Source organism: Echiichthys vipera, assembly GCF_963691815.1.
Source record: "Echiichthys vipera genome assembly, chromosome: 1".
NCBI lineage: Eukaryota > Metazoa > Chordata > Actinopteri > Perciformes > Trachinidae > Echiichthys > Echiichthys vipera.
In genome coordinates, this window is record NC_139826.1 from 31,950,659 (window position 1) to 31,977,005 (window position 26,347).

At 40.1% G+C, this 26,347-nt stretch overlaps 1 protein-coding gene across 1 annotated transcript in view; it reads left to right on the plus strand.

Moving 5' to 3' along the window:
- The window catches only part of LOC310945682 (mothers against decapentaplegic homolog 3), a 32,267-nt gene extending 23,124 nt beyond the window's left edge, over window positions 1-9,143 (plus strand). The window contains exons 5-8 of the mRNA XM_083911859.1: window positions 532-744; window positions 894-1,031; window positions 2,295-2,439; window positions 6,470-9,143. Of these exons, the coding sequence (XP_083767985.1) occupies window positions 532-744; window positions 894-1,031; window positions 2,295-2,439; window positions 6,470-6,593 (620 nt within the window). The 3' untranslated portion in view covers window positions 6,594-9,143. The remainder of the gene's footprint in view (window positions 1-531; window positions 745-893; window positions 1,032-2,294; window positions 2,440-6,469) is intronic.
- Window positions 9,144-26,347: the final 17,204 nt, after the last annotated feature.

Genomic DNA, 26,347 nt, shown 5'->3' on the forward strand with positions numbered 1-26,347 from the left:
AAATTACCAGAACCAGTTGAAGTTACTGAAAATTATCATGGATAAGCCTCTAATTTGACCATTTTGGCTTCAGCGTCCCACCAGTGAGGGTTGAGTTTCCACATTTTGTCTGGTAAAAGCTTCTGGGAAACAGCGTATGGGTTTGACATTTCGTGACGCAAGCTCAGCCTAATGTTTTCGTTGGTTATGTTTTTCTTCCCCCTCTACATCCACATCAGCCCCTTTTCTCCCCACAATTGCCCCTTCCTTGCTTCACTTGCTCTTCATTTCCATTTTCACTCCCATCTATTCTGTTTTCTGGCCATTATTCCCCCGATTTGCAACCTCCTCTTATCCTTTTAACCCGTGCCTACTGTCTCCTGTTACCCATTAGTTTTTTTCCTCCTGTATTATTTCAAGCATTCAATTTCTTATTGATCTCTACATTTCAGTCTATTCAAAGCCATCCTTCTATCTGCACTACTCCATTCACGAGTCACTCTATCTGTTTGAAGAAAGCAAACCGTATCTTTCTCCATCTCTCTGTGTCAGACCTTCAACCAGTGACATACTGTGAGCCGGCATTCTGGTGCTCTATTTCCTACTATGAGTTGAACCAGCGAGTAGGAGAGACCTTCCACGCCTCACAGCCCTCGCTGACAGTGGATGGCTTCACAGACCCCTCAAACTCGGAGCGTTTCTGCCTGGGCCTGTTGTCCAACGTCAACCGCAACGCAGCTGTGGAGTTAACACGCAGACATATTGGTATGACTCCATTTAGTGCACACGTGAAAAGTTGTTTATAATCACACAAGGCTCCTTTCTATCAATAAGACATTACTCTGGATTTGTAATCACTACTCTTTATTGTCTTTATTGTGGCATTTTATCTTGTTCTGTCTGTTTTCTTCAAGGTCGTGGTGTGCGGCTGTATTACATCGGAGGAGAAGTGTTTGCTGAGTGTCTCAGCGACAGCGCCATCTTTGTCCAGAGCCCCAACTGTAACCAACGCTACGGCTGGCACCCTGCCACAGTCTGCAAGATCCCTCCAGGTGTGTGTCTAGCTGACGGAGACACCGTCTCCCATGTGTTCATAAAAAATAGTTCAGTGTGAAGTTGCATTTGTCTCTAGCTTCCACTGCTGAGTGTAGTTTTTAGGGGAGGAATAAACATCTGGAGACAACTATGTGTGTTTGTCAGCGACTCTCTGCTGCCAATATTCTCCAGCTTGAGCACTTTCTATGTCTGTGGCAAAACTGACGACACTGGAGGACCTCTCTTGGTTTCCAAGTTGGGATTAATCTCAGTTATGTTAAATCGTTAAAATGTATGATTCAGAACAGATTTTCTGTGGCTGTATCATCACAACTGCGACCAGCAGAGAACACATTTAAAACATCACCTTTTTTTTCACCACCGGTCCAGGAATGTCCCCTGGCTAAAGTGTCTCCGTAGAGGTTTGTTGTCAGAAGCAACATGTTGACACAAGCAGCGCTGCACTTTGTTGTCTGAGTCACACACAACCCTTTCCAGACAAGCACCTCTTTACTTAGATGGGATGGCAGTTGTACTTGCTGGTTACATGTATCAAGTCATTTTAATGTAAAGCGTTTCAACTAGAGCTGCTAGATTATGGCAAAAATCCTAATCACGATTATTTTAGTCAATATTGAGATCACAATTATTTAACATATAACCCGTTCACTCATGACTTTGGATTTGCAATAGTATATAATAATGTATAAGAACAATAAGTAAGAAGAAAATAAAATAACTTTATGAAAGTATTAAAACATTGTGAATCAGCTGATTTACAATTTTAATTAGATTCCTTTCATCCATTTCATAGTTCAGGCTAAATAACTTGTAATGGTTAAAAAAGTTTTTATTTTTTTTAAACCTCTGTAGAAGCATAGTAACATTCAGACCTGCTGAATATTATATTATATTTTAAACTCTCTCACAGTTCCAACTCATGTTTAAAAGAGTGCTTCACTGATTTAGCATTGCACTCCTATAACATCATTGGACACACAAAGGTCAGTTAAAAAACAGTATCAAAATTGATTCTTCAAAACCAGATATATCTTTTTTATTCCATGCACAACGTTCTTGTCAATTACCCATGATGCATTGTGACATTAACTGAGGCAGCTCACTCATGAGCCATAAAAGGTGTTATACGAGTACTGTGTTAAGCCAAATCTCTCAAAAGCTGTCCCCAGTGTGACGTGCATGTCCAATTGCAGTAAACCCAAAATGATTGTGACCAGTTGTTGTAACCTGACTTTTCTTGCGTGTTGTTTGTTCTCCAGGATGTAACCTGAAGATTTTCAACAATCAGGAGTTCGCTGCCCTGCTAGCCCAGTCAGTCAACCAGGGGTTTGAAGCTGTGTACCAGCTGACCAGGATGTGCACCATCCGCATGAGCTTCGTCAAGGGCTGGGGAGCCGAGTACAGGTAAGCTGCTGTCACTGATCAGCTTAGAATTAATGACAACCACTCACTCACTTCCTAAAAGGTAAACCCCAGCCGCTGCAGAGCCGAACAGCTTAACATGGTAAAACCCACAACCAACTTGTCAGTAAATTATAAGCATTGTTGTGCAAAGATCCTTAGCAGGCCCTTATGTAAACACAGACAACAGAAACAAACAGTGAACTGTGAGTCACATCCCACAGTCCAGCCGCCCCCGCTCCCAGGCATCTGCTCACACTCCGGTGAGCCCGATGTATGACGTCGCCGAGCCCTCATCGATAGAAACAGGTCCTTGTTGGCACGCCAGACTATTTTTAAACAAACACACATGTGCTGTGTCAAAAAGAGATGTCAGACTTTCCCTCTGCCATCCCCTCCCTGTTTTCCATACAGTCTGACTCACTGATAATAAGAAAGGAGGAGACGGAATAAAAGCGGTGCTGATTATTGTCTGAAAGTTGGCTCTGCACAGGAGGTTTCCTCAGAGGGGGAAACCTTTGTGCTGTGAGGGACTGTTCGCAAGTCCTGTCCAGACCAAACGCTGACATGTGGAGACAGTTAAAAACAGGATTCAGGTTACTGGACCAGCCAGGCCTCCACCCACACCTCACACTCTCTCTCAGCCTGTTCCAATGCAAACAGGTTTTTTTAAATTTTTTTTTTTTACCTCTTTTATCTATTTTACATGTTCTTTTTTAATTCACTATAAACAAATTAAATATAAACATCCAAATGTAAAGATGTATGAAAAACTATCATTGTTGCAACTAATGTATTCAGATTTTATTGCCAGCGCACATAAAACAAACCATATAAGCCAGAGGGAAATCACACAGCTGGCAAGTGTCTGTGTTTATCTGGCTTGCCAATGCAGAAATGAGATGTGCAACAATGTACAGGATACATTTTGCCTGCTGTTGCAGTTGGCATTGACTTCGAGACGATGGTGTTAGATATTTTATTTACTGAACTATTTCAAGCTGTCTTAAAACAAGGTTTGGTTCATCACTTGGGATGACCGACAGTGTTGGGAAAGTTCATTTTGTACATGAACTAGTCAAAAGTTTAGTTCACAAATTTTAAAATGAACTAGTTCAGTTCATTTTTCATAATTTCCAATTAGTTCACAGTTCCAAAAGTATTGCCACAGTCTACATAGAACAATAGACAGCAATTATTTTAACAGTTTTAACACTAACACTATGCGTCAGATTTCATCTTCATATCCAATTTTGAATCCATATCCAGCCAGGGTTTACATTAAAATTGTACAGTATATTCTCAAAACCATGAAGAAAAACTTGCTGCATGAATAAACTTTTTTAATGAGGAAATATAAAGAGACCCAAAGGTCCAAATGTTTTTTTTAATTCTAAGAACTTTCCATTTCAGTACAAAAAAGCAATACTGGAATCCTGGCAAAATATATCAGGTTCAACAAACAAGTTACATTAATAGTAAAACCAGGAACCAGGCTGAGGTAGGAAATTAAGGTTGAACTCGAAATTAATTTTATGAAAGCTGGGCTTCCACTTTTCTCTAAGGCTGCAGGTGTCTGACAATTTACTGCACCACCAGGTTGTCCAGCTGTGGCTGGGAGATGACAGCGGATCTGCTACTGTACGCAGTTAATGAGATTTGGGTCAAGGATCCGTCTTGACTGTCTTTTGATTTTTTTATTTGCTCGCACATACCTTGAAATGCTGGGGGCTTCAGTTCAATGTGCCGTTTAAGTTTTGCTGTGGATGTGACTGAAGTGCGGATTCTTTCTTTTAATTTTGAAAGCCAGCGGGCAAAGATGGCACAGAATTTTAAGATTGTTCCCATACTCACCTACCTTAAAAATAAAACATGTTTAAACGAGAATATGAGGCCTTCTTGCTGCTTTGTCACCTATACGTTGTGATGACTCATGCGGCTGTGCGACTCTGGTGGCTGATGTTGCCAGATTGGATGTTTTTTCCGCTACATATTAAGGCCTGTTTACCTTACTGAACAAAGTTAAACTGAGAGAGCCTATTGTACACAGACACCAGAATGAACGTGTTCACAGCAATGTTCACCAGGCAGAATACAGTACGTTCAGTTTACGTTCTCCCAAAATATGTATCTATCTAATACTATCGTTCAATGAACGCGTTCAGGCACAACTCTGTGCACCAATTCTGAAATTCTGGTTTGATACCAATACCAATGTTTAAAATAAGAACTTGGCCAATAGGCGATGCTGAAATCAATGTTTGCTTGTTGTTATTGTAGATTTTGTTTTTATGTATTCACGTTTGTGCCAGGGAAACAAAGAAATTTAACTGAATCGTTTCAAAGTCAGTGAGCCCAGTTCATTACATTTTATTTTGAAGGAGCAGAAATGAAGTAACCTTTAATATGAGTATTATTGTTTTAAATGTAATGGGTTCAAAAGTCTTTTTGACCTTTTACCCAGTGCAAAATGGATGCAACCCAGCAGAAAAACATCAATCACTGTAATCAATATCATCCGATTGTAAGGCAAATATCGTCTGATATATTGTCTGATACCCATAAATCCGTGCATCACTACTTTTAAGCAAATAAAATGTTCAGTTTTGTTTCATTTGTCAGAAGAAAAAACTCAACAGAGAGCACAGAGGCAGACTGTTAGCACATACAAACTGCATTTTGTAATACAGCTTCTGCAATGTTTTCTGCAGCTGATGTGGGACTTTCACCGTTTACTTTAGGCATTAGAGCAATCGTTTCCCACCACTTACTCTCATACATAATAATTTGAACACTTTCCTCTCATCTCCTCTCCCATCCCCTCCTCTAATCTTAGTTTAGATTTCCTCTTCTAAAGTTTTGCTTTTTCAGGAATCAAAAACAAAAGGAAAAAAATTTAAATATTCCAGACAGGTTTTTAGAGGTACACTTTATACAGTAGAACAAAGTTAGCAAATGTTTATGAAACAAAACTTCCTTTTTTCAGTTTCAGTTTTGCATAAAATTACTTTTTTTTTGTGTCATGGGGTTTTGAATCTCACTTTTCAGTTCTAATGGAAGTTTCATCGTCAGTGGTCATCATTCTTTTCTTCCTTTGTTCGGCCGTGGTAACCGTTTACTTGTAACGCTATCAGAGACAGGGAAAGTGTACATCATTTCACACACAAGTGAGTTCAAGAGTCTATTGAGTTAGTCCTGCCTACCTTCTCTGGAGAACCCACCACTGCTGGATGATGGAAAACGTGTTACTAAAGGGGTCTTTACATGATAAGCTTTTTGCGCTGGGCTCACCGCAAAGTCGGGCGCAGAGACCCACAAACGACTAAATCAACGTTAGTATTAAAACAACCATTAGCTCTGGTGTGATGCTTATGAACCTCCAAGCATTATGTTTTCTTTCCGAGATCGTGATACGACTTTAATGTAACCTTAAATAGTTCAGGAAACTCAGACACACAATAAGTTTTTCCTCCATCTTTCTAACCAGCTTAATGTCGCTCTCTGGTTGTCTAGGAAACGAAAACGTCACACTCAAAGCTTCTGTCTCATTGGTTGTGCATTTGAAAGGTCAGCCGCAATGAGGCCGCTACCTTGGGCGCTGCCGCTACATTGGGAACTGCTGCTACATTGGGCACTACCGCCTCTTCCATAGGAAATGAATGGAACGGCCGGCACAAAGCGTTTTTACCGCGTATCATGTGTAGGGGTGTGAACTATTAGAATGTCGCCACGGACACTCAGTATCCGATACTACAATTGCAAAGCCTTTTTTATCAGTGCGCCATAGGCTCAATCACCACTGTGTTACCTCATTAGTTCATAGATTGTGACTTAACCACCATCTTTAAAGTCTTAACCAATATTAAAATGTGTTACAATTGTAACTCAGAATATTTCTTTCATCCAGATTGTTGTGATTTTTTCTTCTTTTTGTTCTCTGAGGCCAACTTCCTGCCTCACATGAAAGTAGAATATAGTTTGACTTTGCTTTTCCTGTGTACTAAACATCTCTTTCTGCCTGTGTCTTTCCCAGGCGACAGACGGTGACCAGCACCCCCTGCTGGATCGAGCTGCACCTGAACGGCCCCCTGCAGTGGCTCGACAAGGTGCTCACACAAATGGGCTCCCCCAGCATCCGCTGCTCCAGCGTCTCTTAGGAAAGCCCTTCATCCAGCCACTTCCTGTCAGTGAATAAAAACACACAGACTGCATGCAGACAAGAACGCTTACACAAGTACGGAATGATGACGAGCCCCCCTTATTCAGCCAATCCTCAATCTGTAACTTTGTCCCTCCGCCCCACCAGCTGTCAGTAGCACTTTTTATATACATGTTGTTTGTGGCAAAAGGGGACAAGTGCATTAAAGCAGTACCATGTTAGTATGATCTCCACAATTTGTCCAGATTTATTATGATGGCATTTTCGGAAGTGCCAGAAAGGCTGAAGCAATGGGAGGAGCTTTCAATAAGAGATTCTTATTTCTTTCCTCTTTTATTTAAATTTCATTTTTACAATTGTTTGTACAGATGTTAAAGTGAACAATGGATATAAAAAAAATGAACTTAATCTTTTTTAAGCATTTATAAAAAAAAAAAAAGCATGTATAAGAGCATGGTAAATGTATTTCACTTGACTTTGTTTCTGTATTTGGGCATTTGATAGGTTATGAAGACATTTACACATGTGACCGAGTGAAACGGATGAAAATGAATAACATGATGGAAATGTTTAACCACCATTTGTAACACTGTGCAAAGGAATATGCTGTTAGCATAGTACAAGCATTTGTTTAGGTTTTCATACTGTCATATGTAGCCTATGTGACTCTGAAAAGGCACGTAACACAGTGTTTACCTACAGATCTGAGTTTCAGGCAGGAACAAATGATAAGGAATCAAGCTTTTTATGGAAGCTCTTTTCCACCAGTAGACAAATAAATATCCCCATGGTTAGTTATAAATGAGATAAAAGCCAGAATTATGAGATAAAAAGCCAAAATGATGTAATTAAAAGTCAAATTTATGAGATTTACTAAACATTAGATTATAATTATTATAATGATTTACCATGGGAATATTTTTATCACAGCTAGAGATTTTAAATGAAGCAGACAGGAGTTGCAACTCTTAAAACTCATATATGAGTACTTAAAGACAGTGAGTCATTAAATGCCATCAGGAGGATGATGCACTTTTGTAAAATGTTGATAATTAGTAAAGCGATGTTGATAAAGTACATTTAATAGCAGTTGTGGTTCACAGCTGCAATAGCTCTTGTCAGAAGGTTATATGAAATATATCCTGCATTAATTTCAGGAAGTTTTGCCAATTTGTGAAAATGCTTTTGCTACATTGTATTTTGTCAGACGTAGAATATGATAGGAATTTACACAGAACTTGAAAAACATCTCATACTGTACTATTCTGCGAGCTTTTAGTGTAAATTATAAATTATAAACACACAATGTAGTTGGAATACACGTGTGATGTGAGTACTCTGCAGAAGGCTGTGTAAAAAGAGCAGGAATATGCCTTTGCTTTTTTAATTTTCTCTCTCAGCAGTCCATGACATTGCTCTTATTTTTAGCCATCAGTGATATTGACTTTTTGCACACTCAGGACCGTAAAAAAAAAACAAAAAAACAGCTGAATTATGTACAGAAACCAGTGAAAAGGACAGATGCATGACTCTCGAGACTTTAAAGTCTATTTTGCTACCAATTATTTTTGTAGGACAGTAAGGTTATGACGTCTTGACGACTTTGTTCGCTCTAGGTGTTTTTGCATGACAGAAAATACTGCTCGCAGGTCAGTGGAGACAAACTGTGTATTTTTCTACTCATGAAGACGAGGCAGTTTAAGTACAAAGCACAGATTTTTACAAAGGGAAACACTCAGACGGATAGAGGCATGTAAATAACACTTCAAAATCTGATGTCCCTATTTTCTTTCTTTATTTTTTAAGTCTATGTACATGTGGTACATACATGCGCTTTAATGTGACGTTTATAATGTTGATGGGTTTGGATACAGGAGAACAAACAAAAAAAGAAAATGTTAAGAAAAGCTTTTCCTGAAATAGAAAAAGCAGAGTCTTATCTTCGGTCCTGTTTCCTCTCAGCCGCCCACTGTGGTGGAAGTGGATCGATTTCCTTCTGGTTCTATAACACTAGACAAAGACACAGTGGGTGAACACGGACAATATTTTGAATCCTTTTACAGTACTTTTTTACATTAAGCTTTGATGTCAATGCCAGCCCAGTGGTGCTAATCGTTAACATTATAGGAACTCCAAGAACAGCAAAGATTTTACTGTTAAAGCTGGTAGATTTTTGATCTCTATTGAATGATGATGGTTTAAACCTTCACACTATGATATGGGGTTGTTTCAGAGACAGTAGCATCTACCAATCTGAGACAAGACAGCTCTTTTGTAGAGCTTCTAGTGTCCTTGAACGCAGCAGTCCTGACCCTAATGGGCCCTTTTACCCTGTGGTCAATGTAATTGCCCCGTAGGGAATTCTTTTGCAAGCAGATTTGTCATTTTTATACACTCTTCACGTTATAGCTTGTGCTTTTCCTTCCTTGTTTTAATTGTTAACTGTAATCGTTATTAGTTGTGATTTATGTATTTGTGCTCTGAATTGGTCTTTTTAGATGTCTTATATAAAATTATACCCTCTATTTGTCTCTGCCTATAAAGAGTTGATGTGATGCTTTATATTTTTGCTCATTATTGTTGGTATAAATAAAATCTATATCTTGTGGTGATAAAAGGACTGAGTAAGAAGGAAACTGCAGATCTTTAATGTCAAACCACATCTGTATTTCACAAATGGTACAGGTTATTTTCGTATAAATGTATCAAATAGTTTTAGCGGTTCTCTTACTTAAAGGCAGTTACTACAAACCTCACTGGAGACAACTTCAGGTTTTTGACTCCTCTTGTCTGTTTTCTTGTAGTTCGGGGATTTCCTAGTCTGTGATGGATAATTTGGCGCTGCCCTCAGAAACAGACAGAAACAGTAATTACAGGCCCACAGCAAACACTCATGGCTCTTAACTTATTTCTCTGTGAGAAGCTAATGCAAACCATAACCATTTCTGCTGTCACAGAGGCACGCCATGGCTTTGAATATGAATGCAAGGCTTTGTTCTGATGCTCTTAAGGTAAAGAGGGCGGAACAACCTCCTGGGCACCACTGAAACGACTTCACTGTGGTGACAAATAGTTTGGGTGCATGAGAAAATCAATCGGGAAGTGAGGCAGCCGGTGGTAGGACCAAAACCAATTTGAGTGTCATTCTGCGGGTTCGCTCCTTAAAATATCTGCAGTCTGGATTAATTTAAAAACAGTGAACAGTGTTTGTTTGTTTAGTCTACTCCTGTGTGATGGCATCAGCCTCTGCACAGTCAGTTTTACATTACATCTCCATCAGTCTCCTGTTGTTAGGCGTATTGTTAGTAGAGTATTTTTTTCTTCCAGACAACAAAAAAAATAATAATTAAACAAATATGGAAAGATTGATACTTTATATATGTATGTGTGTATTTGCATACATCAAATCTAAGCTTTTTCAAAAACTGGAGAGGAGGCAGATTTGTTTTTCAAAGGAAAGGACATGATCTCAGACTAGAGTAAACATTTGTAACTTTTTAATTAAGACTTTTTTTTACTATTACAATTTTTATGAACTTATACATATAAAAATATCCAAATGAGGCATGATCTAATGCTAACCTTTGGTAAATTTGGGACAAATCTACAGACACAAACAAATACTGTGCATTTTGGATGCTTTCTTTCCACAAGGCCGATAGAAGACATGTTAAGGAAGCAAAATATCTCAAAATTGACCAGTAAATAAACAAATGATGTGTCTGCCTGTTGTGTCTCCCCCGGTGTATGGATGGACAGATGTTCGTTCTCCACAGAGCTGGGTCTGTCCGATGTTCCTGCCTGTTATAGGAAATGTTTCTGTTGCCACTGTACTCAACGGGGGAATTGTTGGGTCTATGTAAATCATAAATAAGTCATAGAGTGTGGTCTATACCTACTCTGTAAAGTGTCCGGAGATAACTTTTGTTATGATTTGGCACTATAAATAACATTTAATTGAGTTGAATATACAGTATTATACTAGGTGAATATACTTCACTCTGTTTTTGAACACAGTCTTCAAGCAGTATGACTGGGTACACTTTCCCATATGTGGCAGACTTCTGAGTAGAAGCTATGAGGCCATGCAAACATATTCACAATAATGTTGTGTACAGGATAACTTTGACCTGACTTGTACAAAGAGAAAATATAAAAGAGTTTCAGGTTAATTCACTAAACTAAAGGACAGAATGGATGGATTCTGTCGATAGGTTTGGACAATAAATCCCAATTATACAGAAGATGAGATCAGATAGCAGACACTGTTTGTTTTGGTCTTTTTTAAAAAGTAGGGAGTGGTCCTGTCTGAGTGAAAATAATGAATAAATCATGGCCTCAGATGATTTCTTCCACACTGACACAAGACATGTTCACATGAGAGGAGCAGGGTTTTTGGGATTCATGTTCAGTTGAAGTGCATTGTGCTCTGTAATTTTTGTCTGTTAAAACCTCCATAACTTCCCATATTCTCCTATGAATATAAGAACCATACTATCTCATTATTATTGTTATTGTTATTATCATTATGAGCGATTCAGTGGTGTGGTATCACACACAGCTCATGTCACAAAGGAAGTGCACCCCCAAAGTCCTAAACATTAATGCCCCCATACCGATAACCACATAATTCTTCTTTTAATTTCAGATATCACCTCCATTGTTGGTTTGTGGAGTGTTGCATCACCTCCACTGTGTTAATAGTAGCCGTAGACTTGTTCATGCTGTTTAACTCAACACTGCCCTCTGCTGGATGCAGGAAGTACTGATGGGCCCAACAGAGGTTTTGGGTTGTTTAATGTTTAATGTTGTAATGTTTCCAAACTCATTCATTCATTCATCTTCAACCACTTGTCCCTATCGGGATCACAGGGGGCTGGAGCCGATCCCAGCTGACATCCGGCGTGAGGTGGGGCACACCCTGGAAAGGACACCAGTCTATTGCAGGGCACATAGAGACGCACAGAGACAGACAACCACTCACACTCACATTCACACCTACAGGCAATTTAGAGTCATCAATTAACCTGACACCTGCATGTCTTTGGATTGTGGGAGTAAGCTGGAGAACCCGGAGAAAACCCACACATTAGAGAGGTGACACCACACTATTATGAGTTTTAATGTAAGTCTATTTTCTGCATCACTTTCATGTGAAATCTGTCAGCCTTATCAGCAGAAACATTTATTATTTTAATATTGAACAGTTCCTGTTTGTATACTAAGTCTGCGGCACATGTTAAGGGGACAAAAGTAGGACAGCTGAAAAAAAGGAATTTCATAAATGCCCATACTGAGAGACACATACACACGGACAAAGGAAGGCTTCTTATGCTTTATGTAAACATAAACAGTTTTTCTGATTTTCTATTTTTTTTTATCACTATTAATCTTTTTTATTTGAAATGAACCTTTAAAACACAAAGGGCAAGTGCTTTAGATAAGGCAAAAGTAAGATCTTATTGAATAATAGTAATAAAATGAATGATCATAGGGTGCTGATTTAATTAAATATGCAATCTTCTATCTTTAGATTATTAAATCGAAAAGATTCATATATTTCAAAATGCACTTATCACTCACCGTAAATGAAGTGAAGAATTATCTCCATGATGAGTCGGTGTTTGCTCTGCTTTAACGACTACAGTTAACAGTGAACATGACTGTGTGCAGAATGAAAGGGCTCTGCTTGTTGACTGTTGATGAGTGGGCACAAGTGATGAACAGATGAGCGCAGTCAGCTCTGTCTCCTCATGAAGGTCACTCTAGAGCAGGTGTTGACAGCGAGAACATTTGTTGGTAAACAAATCCATCTTTGCAAAGGTCACCATTTGCTTCGTGTCACTCTCCTCTCTATATCTCTTTATCCCTCACGCCTTCTCTTTGTCACGTCCTCACTCCCTTCCTGCTCTTTCCTGCTCTCTGTTTACTTCTCTGGCACCAGCCTAATTTTACTTTCCTGAGGAATGCCTGTCATTGGTTGGTTGAAGGTCCGTCTGCCAGGCAGAGAAAAGCACAGACTGCAGCATTATCAGCATTCAGTAGCCACCAACCTGATTGCACGGCTACGGGTGGCTACATTACAGCTGTCTCTGGACAGCAGCAGGTACCTGGCCCTGCATGCCAACCGAGATGGGCACCCACTTCTCCAACTGGCTGATGTTGGCTCTCTGCCTGCATGTCAACCACCCACCCACACACACACACACACACACACACACACACACACACACACACACACACACACACACACACACACACACACACACACACACACACACACACACACACACACACACACACACACACACACCACTATGCTAGCCAACACTCATCCCCCCCTTGTCAGCTATACCGCCCGTGCAGGAGAGGAAACTGTCACACTGCCTCAACTGAGCAGACGTTTTGTTCCGACAACATTCATAAGCACCTGGCCAACACTTATGTTCACTGCAAAAAAACATGCACATAACATGTTCAAATGCAAGTCGGTTGTAAGAGAAATTATCCAACCTAAATGTTTAAGGGAATGCTTTCATTGTTGAATGTTGAAATCAATAATAAAGATTAAAGCAAAACAGGTCAATGTTAAACCCGAAAGAATAGGAAAAAGAACAATCATAGGAGCAAGAGAGAGAGAGAGAGAGTGGGAAAGGAAAGTGGCAAAAGAGGCAGTGAGGGAAACATATTTACTGACATCCATGGGCTGTCACCACTCTGATTAATGGTGGTTGGAATCCCTGCCTGGTGAAAAGGTGTTGTTGGGGTGTAGAGAAAACCCAGGCGCTGACCTAGAACTAATAGCATTCGACTTGAACAAGCTGTCCAACCTGAGAGAGCAGGCTCTGCTGCTGCTGCTGCCGGAACAGCACCGCCCTGGAAAGAAGAGGAAATAAGAAAAGTTAGAAAATGGAAACAAGATGCGAAGGTTCGCATTGCAACCTCTGAACTTTGATCATCTGGCCTGACTCCACTGATTATTCTCTACATAATACGCATACAATAGTTTACTCAAGTAGTGAGCAGTACATTTCAGATGCTCATGAAGGGCGCAGATTTCCTTCCTCAGAGCCCCCCACAATGTTTTGAGGGTCAAACACTTAATTTTTCTGCACTTTGTTTTTATGTACCTATGTTGGAAGTCACAGGTGACCATTTAAAATATAGAAATAATTATATGACTCAAAGCAACCTATTCTATCATCTCAGAACAGGGGCCCTAATACCTTATACTTTTGTACTAAGCTACTAAGTACTAACTAAGCCCAAAGTACAGCTAAGGCTAAATTTAGTTACTGGACAAGTTACATTTTTAACCTAATGATGAGAAGTAAAGTAAAGTAAAGTCATTCAGTTATTTCAGTTTGAACCAAAATATGTGTTAACTTGCAGCAGAAGTATTAGAAATATTTTGTATCAAGTAGCCAAGCCAGGACTATTTGTCCAGCAGCAATATCACATGGTGCAATGCAATACCATGGTCATTACAGGGCCACAGCATTGGCTCAATCTCCAAAAAACAACAACCAAGGAACTCCTCAAAGCGAGAAAGAAAGAAAGAAAGAAAGAAAGAAAGAAAGAAAGAAAGAAAGAAGCTTTAATTTGGTTGTAGTCAATGTGGATGTAGTCTCCAGGATGACACCCATAGTGGGTGGTTCCTGCTCGCTCCGTCCGTTACCATCTAGGCAGTGTCTGACGTCGCCTAACTCCAGGCTAATCCAAAAATGGGCACAGAAGAGGGGCTTGGATGGAGCTGAGCCTCTGTACAGTCATGAATGGGGAAATCAGTTATAGAGGCCCAAGGTGTTTTTTTGTACCAGGCTGTCAACGTGTTTATTTCTTTTAATTTAGGCATTTTAACATGGGGTCTATGGGACTCAGCCTCAAGTGGCAATTCACAGAACTGTAGTTTTTGGCACTTCCATGTTGGCTTCATTTTTCAGCCCCGGGAGGTTGCACATGGTATTGCTTCCTAAAAAGAGCCCAACCCTGTCATGCACACAGGTCAGTTCACACTTAAAAAAAACAGGACCAAATCATGAATTAGCTCCTGCTCACGTTTCCCTGCAAAACACCACAAAAAGCGTATTTGCCAGGGACATCATCCTGCCGAGGTTGTTTTTGCTGAGGGCAACAGCAAGCCCAACAGCTGGGACATAATGAAGCTTTCAGGCACTTGTTCTCCCATCGTGTAACGCCAGCCCCTATCTGCTTCCACCAGATGTTCCATGTTTTCTCTCCAAAAGCCTCTGCTGCCAAAATGGGGATGATCGCTAGCAAATCAGGAACCAGCTAGCTCCACAGTTGATTCATGTTTATAAGGTGATAGTTAGGTTAATTGCTTGTTTCGTGTTTACTGGTCGAGGCCCTGTCACTTGGTTGTCATCTTTTGTGTAGCTGAGAAAATCCGTTTGACAGTAACTAGAGCTGATGATCAGTCTGGAGTCAGTTGGGAGTGGATAAACATGATGTTATTGATTTGTTTTCAAAGATCAGGGGAGCTGTTGTTGTGAATAACCGTGTTTTTTTGATTGTTGATAAAGGATGACGTGAAAATGTGTCATCATATGTCCTGAAAGCAGGATGTCAGACGGCACAGGAAATACTCCGCCAAACCAAACGAATACAAGATGTGAGACGTTGCAGGAGCAGCAGTGTGTGTGTGTCTGTGTGTGTGTGTGTGTGTGTGTGTGTGTGTGTCTCTGTGTCTCTGTGTGTGTATGTGTGTGATGCGTGTGATGCATGGATCACAAGCTGCTGAACCAGCCAACTTCACAGAGTTGGATTCAGCGATCTCTCTGGTATAAATCAGAGCCGCTGAATCGGAGCTACAGATAAACAGACCACAGCAGGCGTTGGTTAAACTCTGCTGCTGGTCATCATCATGGTAGAGAGTAGTAGTTTATCTTGCAGTGGAAAAGAGACCACTGAAAACGTCCGAGTAGAAAGCTTGAAGTAGAAGTAACTGCTTATTTCTACTGTTGCTGTTTAAACTGCTTTTTTTAGTATATTTTAAGGCCCCCTCCACTCAAAAATGTGTTTTTCTTCTGTTTATTTTTCTAAAATATCTGACATTGACTAGACTGACTTGTATCCGTGCAAGGTTTGTCACTAGAGAGGTGTTTTAATGCTACAGTAACTACACTTACCAGTCTGATACGACTGATAGTCACTGATTTTAGTGCACAACAAAGACACGAGAACAAGAAAACAGCATTTAGATAAGAAGTTACTAAAAGCTTTGTCAAAGCAATCAAAAGACCTTGCTGTGGAAGCATGTGACCAAAGTCACATGACATAATTCCTGTGACATCACTTTAAGGGTTCAGCATCAAACAGGAAGTTGACCTCAAAAAGAAAGAGGTAAGAGAAATGGTTCCACTTGATTTTAATAAAAGGTTATGAAATTTAAACCTAAGAAATTGAAATGACTCATATATTGTAGAAATAAATAATAAACAAACATGTACGGTGTCATAGAGTGCAACATAAAAAGTTTACATTTTTTAACTCTGTTGTAAGACAAGAGACAACATTACTTGAATTATTTATGAAAGGACTTCTGATAGCTAGTGTTCTAAGATAATTAGTGCAAATCCCCCGAACTGGGTGTTATTCAAAGCCTTATGATTAGGTCACATTAGCATATTAATAGTTTTGTCTAACAATGAAGCTTAATATATCCTCCAAAATGTTACTTTTCAGAATACCAGAAAATTGTGAACGATTAAAAATGCCCATCACATTGTTCCAACAGTCCAAAACCATTTTAATCATATGAATCTGAAAAGATATCAAATTCCCATATTTGAAAAGTTGTAAAGATGGTTTACAGTAAATGATTGAATGATATGTTTGTATTACTAGTTGATCAAGGACCTAATTAATCAACTAATCATTTCAACCCTACTCTAAATTGTTATTAGTACAAGACCACCAGATTTGAAGTCAAAACTGTCATCTGTGTGAGAATGCTGATCACTTTTTAATTAGGGTTTGCTGTGTGTGCATGTGTGTGTGTGTGTTTGTGTGTGTGTGTGTGTGTGTGTGTGTGTGTGTCTGTGTGTGTGTGTGTGTGTGTGTGTGTGTGTGTGTGTGTGTGTGTGTGTGTGTGTGTGTCTGTGTGTGTGTGTGTCTGTGTGTCTGTGCGTGTGTGTGTGTGTGCATGCGTATGTGTGTTTGCGTGTGTGTGCGTGCGTGTGTGTGTGTGTGTGTGTGTGTGTGTGTGTGTGTGCGTGTGTGTGTGTGTGTGTGTGTGTGTGTGTGTGTGCATGTGTGCGCGCGTGCGTGCGTGCGTGTGTTAATTACACCATCTAATCTGCTCCTTGCCAGTGGAATCATGTTGCAGGCTAACCGAATGAACTCAAGCTACATGTGTTTACATATGTAATTAATTGAAATCATATCCTTTATGCTTCGCTCAGTTCCTGTTAAACTGAGGAGCAACATAGTCAAACCTTGTTTTCTTTTTGGGCAAATGAAAGAAATCTCTATGGGCTATCCTGTCACTGATCAATGCACATTTAGAGGTTTAACATCTGGCAAGCCACTGGAAATTGGCTTCTATGGCAACATCGCGTTGCCATCCTCCTCCCATCATTAGCTTTCACCATTGCTCCGGGGTTCATAATGTCGTTAGCTTACATAGAGTCGCAGTAAAGTGATGTTACATGACGTTTCTCAACTCCTTTTATTGAAGTAGCCTGCCATGCAGCCTGCTTGTCCTATTCCATGGGCACCACAGGGAAATAAGACATGATGAGAGCAGAGGCTTGATGACATGAGGTTTAAAATTTCTTGCGTCAAACATCATTTAATTTGGGGATTAGACCAATAAAAAGCATCACACAAGCTAGCAGGGAAAGCTCTTGAGCAGTGGTGTAATTATATGTGCTCATGGAAAATGGGCTATAAAGGATTTGGTATTGAGCCAGTTGGCCTACATGAGCTTTTATTCATTTTCAGTCTCCTTTTTGCAGCCCAAACGTTAATCTGCTACATTATCTGCTCACATCTGTACGAAGCACAAAAGGTTTAACGCAGATATTCGAAGTTGCGCTATTGCTGCACTTGTTTTAATCGAATGTGCAGTCAAAATGATTAGCCCCAATGACTGAAATTATGTAGTTGTAATTACAAACAGATGGGAGGCTTTATTTGCACTTAAGGCGACTGTGCATGGGAAATGCAGTGTGAACAAGAATAATTAAGAAGTTAAAGTCCTCTTTTTTTCCAAGTTGTGTTTAAATAATCAACGCTATGATGTAAATTTGTTTCAAATTAGCTTTATAGTTATATGAATGCTTTGCCTGGAGCAGCTATCACCTTTGAGCTTTAAGGTTGTGAAGACACAGAGACTTTTTGTTTATTTATCGAGACCTTAGTTTGTTTGTTTTCCGGAGGGAAGCAGCATGTCAAAGCTGCGGTGTCTCACAGAGATGTTTCATGATATCCAAGGGCTCATCGATACGGTAACTAATCAAACGAGTTGGACAATACTTGCTGTTAGGATAGCATTTCCTTTGCACTTTAACTTCAAAGCGCAGTCATTTCCAACCCTGGGGTCGGAGGAGTTCCCCTAGGGGTGTTGAGATAAATATCCAAAGATTATGAAAGAGGTAAATGAAATATTTATTTAACACGATATTGGGTGATATGGTAGAACAATGTATTATAAAAAATATAAAGGTCTACAAGGAGTCAGCAGAGAAGTCTCACAGCCATCAAGGGGAATTTTTAACATCACAGAGTTCCAAGATTCCTAAATTCCCAGTGTCTATTAACAGAACTTCCCCTCTTATACTGAGGTTCGTGTGCCGACAACGTTTACACGCCCCATCAGGTCTTTCCAATACACACTCATACATTTACAACCAGTAGAGTCTACTTTGTGTCCAGACGTCATCATGCCCAAATACAGTTGTATTATTCTCTAAACTGAATGTGTGCTTATCACGCCTACGTCCCCAGTACACGGTGACCTCGTCCTGTTATTCACTTCTCTCAATCATGTTTTCTTCCACAGTTCTGACTTTCCTCAACTCATGTCAACACTAATGCCTTAACCTTTGAAGACGGGTCATCATTTCTTTATTTCACTGGGTCATAAGTCCTGAAAAAAAAAAAAATGTAGAAAGTTGTTTTTCATAAAATGTACTTTTTTTTTAGTGATTTGGATTAAATGCCACCATGACATTAGTGAGACTCAAAAGTATATATTGATTGTTGGATGCGCCCCAAATAAGGTCTTGATTAAGAAATTCTATTAAAGATTTGCTGCTCATATTCATGGTCCCCAGGATCCTCATGTAGTGCTGCAGGGTTGATGCAGGTATTTTTGTTGACCAACCAGGAAGTTAGCATCACCCTGGTTCCCTCGAAAAAAACCCAAAGGGATTTTTACATTGGCTTTTGGATTATTGCACAAAATAAGCTCTGTGTTTCTAATGCTTACACGTTTTGTTCAGCAAGATATGTTTTTTGAAGCGTAAATTCTAAGCAAGCGTTAGGCTACAAAAAAAAGACACCACGGTCGCATGTCTTAAACGTCACCACCGCTAGTTTCCAACTGATTTTGCGTGTCTGTGGTGGAGACGTTTAATGTCCCCGAGAACCTCTGTAGTCTCATTTATCCACTTGTCAGTGACTGTCTTTTTATAGACACATACAAACTTAAAAATTCGAGAGTGGGGTATTTCCTGTATTTTCCTGTATTTCCTTAAGTCTGTGTTATCAAAATGCAGACCTTTTGTCAGCCATCTAACAAAAAAACAAAAACAAAAAAACCCAGAAAATGCTAAAACATGCAATTCATTTCTGGGTTTTAGTACACATTCCTGCAGCACGATGAGGACACGCATCCACCTGTACGTAAGAAGTATCCAAATCTACTAAGCAGACCACAAAGGAATAGAATGAACTTCCGCGGAGGAGGAATCTGCTGCACTTTGGAAACTCAATAAATGTTCATCTGGAAACAAATCACAGCTTTGCACACACGACTTCTAATGGTTGGCTTGTCATGAAACATGTTGTGGATATTCGAGTTTAGCAGAGGATAGATTCTAATGGCCCTTGATTAACATTAATTAACAGGAGCACTTGAGTCCAGATTTAGCCATGCAGGCTTGTTTCCATCTGCAGTTTCTGGTAGGTTGATGACATTCATTTTATAACCTTTATTTAGCCTCTCCGTTTCAGAATTGCCTCCTAAAACTCACACTGTTACACACATTTATTCCTGCCTAATACAACCACAGTGCTGTTGCAGCTACACTGATGCCGTTGTCTGTTACAGTAGGTGACTTTCCCCACCTGGGTTTATCCTGCCAGGCTGAGAGTCAAACCTTTACTGCCAAACTCTGCATCTTCCAAATGTATTCCAAAATAATCTGTGCAGATTTATATGACATTTACTGGAAACAACTGCTGTTTATTTTGCCTGTGAAATGACCTTAACTTCCTTTGCCACCCTCAGGCCTTTAACTTGCTCATGGGTCTAACAATGAAAAATTAATCAGTATGTTGTTTATTCTGTCCGACACTCTTGACATAGTGTTATGAATATTGCACCCTCTAGGAGCCGCTGGTGGGCTTTAGACGTTTGTATTCAACCTATTAATGAGAACAATTATCAAGGCATTTCATTAGTAATTAAAACAGGCTGCCAGGGTTGTTGTCTTTTTTCTTCTTTAATTCGGATATGTGTGTATGTGCAGATGATCAGAAGCTGATATGAATGTGGTTTTGTGTCTTCTAAATATCCAGCTTCTTAGTTGTGCAGCTCTGCCTCCCAGTCCTTTATATCAGCTGGTTCACTGCACAGGACCGCGACAGGGTAAGTTGTTTGCAGTTTACTCATTGTACAACAGAGGTCACTAGAAGCTGCTCTGGCATGAAGTCGGCCCATCCTCTTCATCAGAGCTGGCTGTCACACTGACTGCTGTTTACTAAAGTTTCCAAAAATGCTGTAGTTGTGAAAGTCTTTCTTTAAGCTACCATTAACAAACAGCTTGTATCTTATTTCCACCCTATCTGATTCAGCAAACCTGCAAGCACAGGCGTGCTTTATTTATGCTGGTGGATTTTATGCATGACAGTTTTGCTGAGGGGAAAAAAAAGTTCCTCCTCCCCGTCTTCCCCGTGTTTCCCCCATTGATTTTGGCGCTGCTTTGATGTGAATCTGCGCCAGAAGTGTCACTTTAGATGAATCACTGGTAGTCCAAGCTGGCATAGCTCGGCGCTGACAGAAGGGAAGAATTCCACGCGGATCAAATAAATACAGATGTGAAGTAATTAGTTGTATTCCCAAGGAGCCTATTGTGGGCATACTAAAGATGCTGGGGATCAGCTGGCTTTCCCACTAGCAGCTTTTATCAATTTAAACAGGAGTGAAAACTAGGTGGGTCATAACCCATCCAGTTTTGCAGGAGTCACATGACAAGGTGAAATGTCTGCAAAGCTTGAACATTTAAACAGAAGCGGAGTTTTGTGATTAACAAAAACCTGGCCTCTTCTTTCATAGAAACTCTCCAATTTGTGAAATTAATTACTAAATTAATTAATTATTTAATAATTCCATTTCCAAGGTAAATGTATCAGTAAAGTTAAAATTGGCTTCACATTGTTCCAAGTCATGACAGGGGCACAGTTCAACAACAGCTTTTTGCATTACTTATTTTTGTTTTTGTAGTAGTTTTAGTAATTAATTTTCTTATTATTTGACCTCAATTCAACCAACCTTGGAGCAAATTGTTATTTACAACACACAACATCAAGCAAGGCAAAAGAAGTCTTGACGAGTGGAACCTACAAGGAGAAAAAACATGATAAAAATCAGCAAAGCAAAAGAAAAGCAGACACTTACAGAAACATGAAGAATGTACAACATCTACTGCACAAATACACAAAGTCAATGACCAGGACATGAATAGGACACGAACCACGGTCTCCTGAAACAAAGTGACCCATCCACCACCCCAACCTGTCTCCAATTCTCCAGTTTGACACTTTTAATCCTGGAGCACTTGCTCTGAGTGTTTAGTATCACCACGGACGGGTTTACAGTTGAAAGCAATGTGCATTTAGCAAACACCAAGGAAAAAGGGTGGTATTCGATGCCATCGGAATGACAGTGAGCTCGCTGTGATGTCACGACTGTATTATATACTAACGGTGTGATGATCGACCTCAGCTCATGAGACGATACACGATATTGAGTTCACGAGAACGAGACGAGATTTTATTTTTAACTTTCGAACATATTTTCTTAATCGCTAGAGCTGTGGTAGTGCCTGCTGCAGTAGTCCATGGTACTCACGCCAGTAAAGTATACCCCACCCTCACTCCATGTGAGGGGGTAATGTATTGATGCCACTGACGTATTGATATCGCGAGACAACTTTTCGACTTGACGAGAAATATCGTCACATTTTAATATCACAAGGTCTCATGGCACGATATCTTGTGTATACAGGTATATTCAGACGGACAGTATGAGAAAGATAATGTGTTTTTTTTTAACAATAAAGCATGTAAACATGTTCTAGTAGAAACCCCCAAAAATGACCATGGTATGGGACCTATGGGAGTTTCATATTAAACACAGACAGACAGTGTCCCATTACAAGTATTAAGAGAAGTACAGTATGCTGATGGTCTTGTTTAAATAGACAATGGCTGTTGCTTTGGTGCATTGCAACATTCATCAGGTTAGAGGCCTTCGACAATTTATGTAAAACACGCTTTGATCTTCACTCTGACCATAAACACATTTGAAAAAGAGTGCCGCTTTAAGTGGATCATCTTATAACAAAAGCAGTGTATGTTTTCCACATAATACTACCATTAGAATTAATGCCACTTCCTTGTGAAATTGAAAACCACTTTTTTTTGCACTCGCAATTATAGGCCCCTTCAGGAGGGGACGTATTTATGCCTAGCAGTTAGCAATGCATTGATTTAATACGTTTCTAATCAGGACATACAGCTTCAGGGCCTAAAATGTTAATTTTTCCTGCTGCTTACAAAGTAGCCTTTGATTTTCTGTCACGGCAGTAATTACAGTGTTTTGCCACTAGATAGGGAGAGAGCTTTGTCTCGTCTAATTATGAGGTAATCATTGCTGTAGTGCCAGCATGTTGTTCTCACCTTTTTGTTAATACTATTTTAATTTTACTTTTGCAGCTTCTGGCAGTTACCTTCCCTTCTAATGCACAGAGTGACACCGTTAACACTGTGTTTGTGTGTGTGTGTGTGTGTGTGTGTGTGTGTGTGTGTGTGTGTGTGTGTGTGTGTGTGTGTGTGTGTGGGTGTGTGTGTGTCTGAGTGTACTGTATATTTGGAGGGTAGTAGCCTAGTGACTGTAATTGTTGTGGTATGGGTGCTGTTAATTACTGGAGTAAACGGTTGAATCACGGCCAGGGCCCTTTGTGGTTGCAGAGTGGCGGGCAGCAGCAGTGTGAGACAGGGGGCTGGGAAATTGTTTTTACCATCTGGGGACCGAGGGAGAGAGAAGGGGAAGCAGAAAGGACAAAAAGGGGTAACAGCGGCACACAGAAAGGCCCAATTGGTGGCCAGAGCCTAAGGGTCCGGGGGTCCATATGGAAGGAAACACTTTGCCTTGCGCTTTATTGCACACCTTGCTGTTTTAATCAATGGCAAGCCTGTTCACAGAGCCTAGAGCAGCAGTGGTTATTTCTCATTGTCTCACTGCTACTTCCACTTTTCCTGCTCCACTACACCCCAACACTTCTTACCAAATCTCTGAAGAGCAGTGCAGCACTTTCAGGCCTCTCTGGAAGCCAGAGAAGTGGATGTACTGCGGTGAAATGTTTGCACTATGTGCACGGTAAAAAGCTCCTATTTTGTAATGATGATTTGATACGCTTTTGGCTCCTGCCTGCGCTGTTTTAATTCCCAGAAATGCAGGGATACGAATGTAGACGCCTGCTGTGTTAGGAGTCGTTTCTTAAAATGGAGGACACCATTTCATCTGAATTCCATTTGAGTGTTGAAAGTAATGGGATTAGGCTACAAAAGGCGTGTTAACACCGAGACGCTGGGATATGTGCTAATAGCACCATAAAAGTGCCAGCCAGTAGTCGTCTGACTCCCTCGTAACCTCATCCTGGTTGGAGGCAGTTCTGGTAATCACCCCCCTCAGACCAGGCACCATGTAAAGGAGTGAGGAAAAGGTCTCAATCTATTGTGGGAGGTTGAGTGTTTGATTTTATCCCAGAACTCTTGCATACATAGTTCATTAAATTAAATCCTGTTTGCAAAGAACACAACAAAAAGGTATAGCAACCTCTTTGAAATGGAAGACTTGCTGTTTTTATATTTCATGGGCAACATCTTAGATAAGTAGAGTAGCATTCAGACAGTGGAGCGCTACTCTGACTGTGTTGTATCTGATGTTACGTAATGATAAACTATAACTATAAAGGACCAATTCCAGTTCATGTTGTTTGCAATGATCTACGGCAACTCTATACATGAGGCTAAGTTAGGTCACACATCACCAGAATCCTGAAAAGCATCACGACTGATCTTCAGTGGCTTTATTTAGTCCTGAAATCAGATTTTAGATTTTTCAAACTTCACTTCTTTTCTCCAGACAGTGCCTCGACAACCTTACTTCACCTGAGTCTGTCTTGTGATGAGTTTATGGACTAATGAGAAACCTCATCGTGTAAATAAACTCATGAAATAACACGTCTGCTTCATGAAAATGCAGGAAATCCCTGAGCTGTTGGCAATACACGGTACATTTCTAGTTTGATTATCTTCATTATTATTTTTCCTTTGGATAGCAGGGTACACATGTACGATTGCAGCAAGACCTTCCCAATGTAGCCCCAATAGAAAGTCGTTTTTTTAGTGGAAAGTTGAGACAATAGAGTGCTGGAGGAATGATACCAAAACAACAAGTTCACATTTTTGCACTTCCAATTCCTTTGTCTTGAGTCAGTGGGTGTTTTGAATGGATTTTTTGGTCAGATCCCTTAAATTAAGTCTGTGGTTAACACAAGCTGAAGACATGTTCATGTTTTGTTGCTACGGCATAAAAAACATCACTAAATAATCCCCCAAATATTGATTTTGAAGCTTGAACGTGTCTTAAAAAATGCAGTTGCTGAAGAGGTTGTCACTTGGAACAGAGACTAAAGTGAGTGGTGGAGACGCTGAATTCATACGACCGTGGTGTTTGTTTATAGCCCCACCTTAGTTTTTACTCATAAGAAAAAATTATAAAAGTGTATTTCATTTGTGAAGATTATCTTGGATAACAAAACATGTAAATACCATAAACATTTGTTTGCCACATAGTTTATTTTCTGCAATAATCCATAACCCCATTGGCGTTTTGTTGAGGGAACCAAGACGATGCTAACTTATGGGTTGGCCTACAAATGTCATCCCTGCAGCATTGAGGGGAAGATGATGTGACATCTGAAACACTATGTACTGTGATAACCCAGTAATTAAGCCATCAGCCATTAGCTTAATAATGACTGTGGGTAACTTAGTGATGTTTCCAAGCTTTCAGTAATATAGTTGACTTTCAAAACATCAGCAGTAACCTACGAGGACATGTCTGATTCACAAAATGTTGTACAATACAATCACCCCTAAAAAATGTGTGCACTGCTCTGATTAGCTGGCACAGCTGCACAATGTCATACAAATGTCTACATGGTGCAAGAAATTCAGTATGACGTGTACTTTCCAGAAGTCCGACTGCAAAGATATGCACTGTCCTGTTCTCCTCCACTTAAACTGACACTGTCACTGTTGTTTGGCTCGTTGTATCACAGCCTTTGCCATTACTTGGATTTGTGATTAAATTTAGCAAAGTGCTGCCGATAGCCGAATTGTCCAGCCACTCTCAATTACCATCTAGGGAGGGTACCTGAGAAAGCTTAACACGGCAATTAACAACTTAATTAAGTGCCACAGCCATTGTGGCACTTCTGGAGCCATGCAACAAGGGGTGTATTGATTGCAGGGGATTGCCAGTTGGTCCCCAATTGATCGCCCAATTGATTGGCTTGGATAGGCATTCCTCAATGACTCAGGAAAGACTTGGTGTGTATGTGTGTTGTCTCAGAGGAAGTAGCCGTCACACCGCTGTTTGACACACTGATAATGACCTGCCAGACTGGCTGGATGGCCTCTTCCAGTCCCCCTGAGTGTGACACACATGTCCGGTGTCAATCACTCATTCTCTGTCTCTGGCTTTCAAGCACACACACACGCACGCACGCACGCACACACACACACACACACACACACACACACACACACACACACACACACACACACACACACACACACACACACACACACACACACACACTCAAACAGAGGCCCTCTGGACTGCGCATGAATCCTAAGTAACATCTGCAGTCTATTCATTCTAAATACACCTGACAGAGATGCAGTACTAAATACACATACACACACACACAGACACACACACACACACACACATACATACTACAAAATACATTCTGATTACTGAATACACAGTAACAAAGTGACACTTTAACAGTAGGAACACAAAAACACTTTTCAATGCCTATTTTCATATCTTAAATCATTTAAATTGTAATTTAAATTGATGTGATGGCTTGATTCATACTCATCAGATTTGTATTATTTTATCAGTGTATGAGGCACAATGTCTTCAAGCACAGAAGCTCTTTGCGAAAGACATTGGGCACGTATAAACACATGAGGACAGATAAA